At 39.9% G+C, this 7,500-nt stretch overlaps 1 protein-coding gene across 2 annotated transcripts in view; it reads left to right on the forward strand.

The window, feature by feature from the left end:
- Positions 1 to 4,006: 4,006 nt before the first annotated feature.
- Positions 4,007 to 7,500, forward strand: part of LOC113829609 (phenylalanine--tRNA ligase alpha subunit) — a 49,666-nt gene continuing 46,172 nt past the window's right edge. The window contains exon 1 of one of the 2 annotated variants that reach the window (XM_070125387.1): positions 4,007 to 4,343. In XM_070125387.1, the coding sequence (XP_069981488.1) occupies positions 4,047 to 4,343 (297 nt within the window). In that variant the 5' untranslated portion in view covers positions 4,007 to 4,046. Of the gene's footprint in view, positions 5,494 to 7,500 lie in introns of both variants that reach the window. The other variant, XM_070125388.1, reaches the window with a different exon arrangement.

The raw sequence follows: 7,500 nt of genomic DNA on the forward strand, positions 1-7,500 counted from the left end.
ACAGTCTATCCGATTCAAATATAATTTTCAAAACTCCTATCTCCTTTCCCTTTCTGATTGAATGCTCCCCATTTGAACGCCCGGAGCTACCGCCCCTTCACGCCACTGCCTCTGCCCCCTCAACCCCCCTCCCCACTAATTCCAGGTAAGAAGGCCATTGTCATTGATGCCAGTGGTACCCAGCTGGTCCCTTGCAAAGCGTGGTTCTTGATTTTTATTTATTCACTCACAGTTGTGCAGACGAGCTTCGCCCCGAACTGGTTTCATTTACCATATCCATACCAAAGGACAGTTCTTAAATCATAGCACCGGACATGATAATTGTGATTCACCCCCCTGTGTGAGAGGACATATTGGGTATTAACAGTATGTCGCTACTCATGTCAGTTCACCACACATGTCTGCCTGGCAAATCTACGGAAAAGGACGCGAGATTTCACCAAAAGACCTAGGACCACATCAGCTCCACACATCAAGTCCCATTTTGTAAATGTAACTAAAATACAAGGTTTTCACGAAATATTTGAAGGCAACACCCGCAGCATTTATAGAAAAATCCGTGCAAATGCAAAGCCACACCTTCCACTAGTCCCATTCACACAGAGAAAATGTGGCAAGATAAAATGCTCGGACCTCTCATACAACTGTCAAAAGTTGTATAAGGAACTAAGCTTTTGCGGAGACAGTGTGTATGTTTTCCACACACACACACACACACACACACACACACACACACACACACATATACATACATACACATACATATATATATATATATATATATATATATATATATATATATATATATATATATATATGTGTGTGTGTGTGTGTGTGTGTGTGTGTATGCATATATATATATATATATATATATATATATATATATATATATATATATATATATATATATATATATATATACATACAATATATACATATACACATACGTACATATATGTGTCTGTGTGTGTGTGTGTGCGTGTGTGTGTGTGCGTGCGTGCGTGCGTGCGTGTGCGTGTGTGTGTGTGTGTGTGTGTGTGCGCGCGTGCGTGTGCGTGTGTGTGTTTGTGTGTGCTCTTACCTAGTTGTTTCAACACTGGAGAAGAGCTAAGCTCAGGTGGTCCCGTCTGTTATATTTAAATTGTCATATAACTTTTTAAATTGCACATTTTTAGCACACAGATTTTGGGAGACTGTTCCATGCTTTTACTTTCAACTTTTTGTTGTGTCGCCTCGTCTTTCTTGTGTTCAAGATTAAAGAGTCATCTTTATCCAACTTCACTCTTCCTGTAATACAGTTGAACAGTATGGTCGTGTCTTCCTTTTCTTCTTTCTTCCAAAGTAGTAAGTCCTAATTTCTGTAGTCTATCTTCGTAACTCATATCTCTTAGAGTATGTGCCCATCTTGTAGCCGCTCTTTAAATTCTTTCCAGTTTGTCTATATCTTTTTTAAGCGTGGACTCCATACCATTGCACCGTACTCAAGACTAGGTCTTATGATTGCTGTAAAGATTTTTTTCCCATTTCTTCATCCACATACACGAATGCCTTCTTCATGTTGGTAATCAGTCCTAGCATTTTGTGGACTTTTTCATTTATATGATCATTTGGGCTTATGTTTCTGTTCATGATTACCCCAAGATCTTTTTTCCTGTCAGCTGTTTAGACAACTACCTGGGCTTATGTCTGACTCTAAATCATTGACGAAAATAGTAAACATAATCGGCGCCAACACCGATACTTGAGGCTGGGTTACTCGCTGCCATGTAGAATGCTTCTCTCTAATTATTGTGCTGATCTGTCTTTTATGAAGAAAATCATCCATATGCTCTAATTTCCATAATAAGCTTCTATGAGACACCTTATCAAAAGCCTATTTAAGTCCACGCACACACAATCCACCTAGCCGTCTCTTTTTTGTAATATTTCAGATACTCTGTCATTAAAAGAGAGGAGATTTGTTACACATGACCTTTATTCTCTATAGCCAAATTATTACTTTGATATCATTTCGTGTTTTTTTCAAGTACTTCAACCCACTGTTTCCTAATTATCCTTCCTAATTGCTTGCACACTATACTAATTAACGAAACTGGTCTATAATTTAGAGGGTTTTGTTTGTCGCCGCTCTTTTGTAAGGGTGTAATATTGGCGAGTTTCCAACTTTTCTCATTAAATTTTGGAATATTAACGATAAAGGATTACATAGTTCTGCACATTCCCTGAGAACCCAGTTGGAAATCTCATCTGGTCCCTCTGCTTTACCTCCTTAGAATAAATAATGTTATTGTCTTTGATATTGTCTCTGATTTGATATCTACGCTTAGTTTTATTATTTATGTAGTCAAAGAAGAGTTTTGGTTGACGTACATTTGTTGACTACATCCTTTTCAAAGTCTAATTTCACCTCCCTCATGGTTTGGGCATACTCATTTCTTCTTACTTTATATCTTAAATACGCTGCCTGAGATCTGCCTTCTGAATCTTTTCCAAGGGAACTGCTTGTTTTTTCTCATTTTCTTGTATTTGTCATTGAGCCATTTTTTTAAATTTCTTGCTTCAGTTTTGAATGTTGATATGAAGTATCCTACTCTTTTTGTTTTACATATTTCACAAAATTTTGAATACAGAACATCAAGGTTCTCAAGTTTATGCCATCAAAGAAATCTTTAAGGCTTCTATAATCACCCCTTTTGTAATTGTACTTCTCCTTTCTTTCCTTGCTTATGATGATTTTTTTTTCTGTAGCAGACAGTATTCTAGTTTAATCACTACATGGTCGTTTTTCCTAAAGGACAGTACTCAATACCCTTAATGTCATCGTTATGCTTTGTGAATATTAGCTTAAGCATAAACGGTCTATCTAGCCCTCATAAACTGGTATGATCTATTGCATTCTGAAAAAGACAATACTCATTTATGACTTCTAGTAACAGCATTCCACGAATGTGGTTGCGCTCTGGGATCAAAACTACTGTAAACTCAAACACACACACTGTGTGCGCGCGCGCGCGCGCGCGCGCGCGTGTGTGTGTGTGTGTGTGTGTGTGTGTGTGTGTGTGTGTGTGTGTGTGTGTGCATGCATCTAAGTCTAAGGCAATCCGATTTAGTGACCTTAAGGCCTAAACATGCAATCAAATACCCCATAATATAAATTGTGATGAAGAGTGTTCAACTACAAATATCTAATGCATTTTTTCTTTACCCTGCTCTTAGCTTTAAGGCTTCAAAAGCACTACACACACACACACACACTCACACACACACACACACACACACACACACACACACACACACACACACACACACACACACACACACACACACACACACACACACACACACACACACACACACACACACAGATGTGTATATATATACATACATATATATATATATATATATATATATATATATATGTCGATTTTTGAGCTTAAAGTTATGTTCTTACCCCTGGATTCAGCATGTCTCCAGAACGCAAGAGGGCGCGGCCTTTTACATTGGTCAGTCCCACTTTTAACATTTACCACCTGTTTTACGTTGCTCCATTCCTTTTTATGAATAAAGGTCCTAACCTTTTTCAACGGACATTTATACCAAAATTGAACCGGCATAGCAAGCACCGTAGTTTATGATGTGTGAGGTATCTGTTTAACACTTGAAAAAACAACATGAAGTATTAGGAGAAGGATGCATACCCCCTGTGCCTATATAAAACAAATGGTTTTTATTGTTTATTACTATCTTGGAACAGTGAAAATGAACCAGTAGCCGGTTATTCCTTCGAGAATGATATACAGGGATGATGTTTCATATTTCATTTCTGAAATGCTATTCATGACACAACCCGACCTACATCTATATTGAAAAATGACTGAATCATAGCAAATTCATACAGAGCACTGAGTGAAAGATGTAAGATGTGATTTTCTTCTTGATACAAGTGATATTACACCGGTTCATCATTGCGTCAGGAATTCGATCCCGTTGCGCATTGCGTCAGGCATTTGTTTTCCACTCAAGAATGAGCTGTAATATTCAACAAAATGCCACAAAACAACAGAATAAAAACCGAAAATCATCAACATAAATATTTCCAACATTTGAGACGGATATCGAGAACATATAGTAAAAAACTGTGGAGGACTTCATCAGATGCTTCCATGCTGTCACTCGGGGCGCAGAGCCATAACATGGGATCTCTCGTGATGGACTTTCCGCAGCAAATTCTCCTGGCCGTCGAGAAGCATGGCTCCGTCATTTCCTATGAATTTGCTAAAGCGCTAAATGAACCTCACCAGAGGATCGTAGGCGCAATTAAATCTCTGGAATCGCTTGGTGAAGTGAGTAGTGCAATGAACATATTGCATGATTTATCAATCTCTCAGGAAAGTTTGGGGGTTGAAGTGCTATTTAATAATTGGTTGTTTAGCTAATGGGATATTGTATTCCATATTAACTTATAGCCTGATTATAAGTTTCATATGATTAGGAACATCATGTTCTTTGGTTTTAGCTTTGGCAAATATTCGTTAATAACAGTATGAATTTAGGGAAATGAAAGAGCGGTAATTTTCGGTAATTTTCTATATTACGTTCCGCATGACCGATATCGACGATTTTGGTATCGTTGGATTCCTCTCACTCTCCACATTTCAAATATATAGTTTTTATTCCGCGCTAACCCCCCGTTGGCGACAAACTTGGCCCCGATAGCAGGGGAGGGCATGAAAGGTTCCAGGGAAAATGCAGGGTTAAATAGCACTAATAATATAACACACAGTGAAAATTACCATGGTTATTCACATAACTTTACAATGCAGGGGGCTGCGCCCCCTGCGACCCCCCCTGGGGGGGGCTGCCGCCCCCCAACCCCCGCCCAGGAAACAAAACCTCCACCACGTACTCACGGCAGGCTAGAGCGTTACACAGTCATCGTCGATGTCGGAGCAGAGGGCGTATTACCTCGTAAGATTCTCACTGAATCAGCATATTAACCTTATTATAGTCAGCATTGTATATAGAGACGATTGTAGTATAATCAGGATAAACACGGTGGCCCGCCCACGTCGGCGGGTTTTGCGCCTTTTTCGATGTTACACCGATGGCCTCAAAGTCGAGTTTCCCTTCCTCTGGAATAACGGCATTCGTATTCTTAACCGAAATAACCGTCGCGTTCAGAAGTCAGTCATAGTCGCCGCGATGGCCGAGTGTGGAGGGTGCTCGTACTCCGAGACGGATTTTCTGCGCGAGATTGCCATTAGCCAAGAAAAAATGCTAGATATGTGCTTCCGCCACGGCCTCCTTCGTCGTGAGAAAGATTGCGGCAGGTGCAGGCAGCCAGCACCTGAATGTGAGGTTGCATCACTTCCTGTGTGCTGCAGCGTCGCTGTATCCTCCGGCCTAGGACCTCCTGCCGGACGCACCCTGCCTCCTTCACATTTTGCGGCAAAGGAGCACCCTCCCTAGTAATTAGCGGCATTAATAAATCAGGTTAGTACCTTAAAAATCCTATGTTATTGTAGGTTATCGGCTCCGCATCTAGTTCGTGTGCGCTCTATCCTGCCATGAATACGTGGTGGAGGTTTTGTTTTCTCGGCGGGTGTTGCAGGGGGCACAGCCCCCTGCAATGGGAAGTCATGTGAATAACCATGATTATTTTCACTGTGAGGTTAAATTATTAGGGTAATTTTCTATATTACGTCCGCCACTCCGACATCGTCGCCCCCGCAATCGGGACCAAGTTTGTCGCTAACGGGGGGTTAGCGCACAATAAAACCTATCTATTTGCATTGTATAGAGTGAGAGGAATCCAACGATACCAAAATCGTCGATATCGGTCATGCGGACGTAATATAGAAAATTACCGAAAGAGCAATGTCACAAAGTACTCTCAGCACCTCAGCCTTCAGCACCTGCTGCAGCCAGGCCCTCCACTCTCTCTGAGCACATTTACATGTTATCATACTTGTATGTATATGCAAAGGTTTATATATACATACACAAATATATATGTGCCAAGGAAGGAAAGCAGTATCACCATAGAGGGCAATCTCCTGCCTATATTACATAATACTATGAGGAATGGGTTAAGGACCCCCAATATGAGGCCATGCGATCAGTGTATTTCTCCTAAAAGTGCCCGTACCTACCATAAAAATTAATTTTGAATAACATGACTTATCCACTAGGATAAAAGCTACACTGTTTTTTGTATTTAAAACTAATATAAATATAAAACAAACATTTAAACAAATATCTCTTAACTTACCCCATGTCACACTGCACACAAAAATTGCTGGGTCCATCTACGTCAAGTGCTTATTGGAAAATATTCAAGTAATGAACATTTTGTATTGTTCCGACATGGAAGGCAATTAATGTAAAGAAGCAGTAACGTTGTTACATTGTGAATAATGAGTCAAGGTTATGATAACGAAATTATAAATCATAAAATATCTACATTACAAAGAAGAATACTTATGATATATAAGCATAAAAGGAATAGGGGAAATGTTAGTAGAAATAGGATTAAATAATGGATTGGGTGATTGTTGAAGACTGCGACGCACCCTCGCAGAGACTAAGAAAAAAAAATTGATGTTTTTCTGCAGGAAATCCAATGATTTCATCGATTTTTGGTGTTGTTTCTTCAGCAAATGAATAGTTCAGGAGATCGAGTACCATTTCTCCATGGAAGATCGTAATTTGATAGTCCTGTTAGCAGGGGAGTATATCAGGGAAATTATGGGGTAAAACAGGCTTAAATTAAAAGAATAAAGATCAAAAATGTGTAAAACTAGCACAAAAAATGCTTACGGCCAGTGAAACTCTACGGATGTAACCACCATTTTTGAAATTCCACGGACTGACACACCGGAAATAAAAAACTCTACGGGAGCCCAGCCCACTTTTTGGCAAAACTACGGGAATTCACATGTTCCAATCCCCCCAAAAACGTATTGACCAATAAACCAACCTAATATATCAATATAATTTGCCGTGACTAGGCACTGCCCGAGGGGAGGGTTGATGGGGGGTCATGCCCCCCAACACCGCCCGGGACACATTCTCTCCACCTCGGTATGCATGGTAAGATAGAGCTGCATTCACATAGTAAACTAATAAACCAAATACCTTTATATCTGCAAGTGTCAACTTCGTCTGTTTCCTTCTACCATCTGGATTGCTTCGTTTTAATCACTTTTTGGCATTTAGAGCTCTTGGTGGGCCCACATATTAAACTGGAATCGTTACTGAAGTCTATTTTATCTTCTTTGTCACTGTATAGTATTATAAATAACCCAGAATGAAGACAACACTGGAAACGCAACATTTCTTACTGGCGTTCCTTAACTTCGTTCTCGAAATGAGCGGGCCGGCTAGGTGTCAACCTGACAGCAGGCGAAAGGAAGTGTGAAATGCAGAATCCACACGAATCTAGATAAGGCTAGAAATCAATCTTAAAACAGGTAAATGAAGTTTGAGGACATAATAAAA

Source organism: Penaeus vannamei, chromosome 9, assembly GCF_042767895.1.
Source record: "Penaeus vannamei isolate JL-2024 chromosome 9, ASM4276789v1, whole genome shotgun sequence".
In the NCBI taxonomy this organism is placed as follows: domain Eukaryota; kingdom Metazoa; phylum Arthropoda; class Malacostraca; order Decapoda; family Penaeidae; genus Penaeus; species Penaeus vannamei.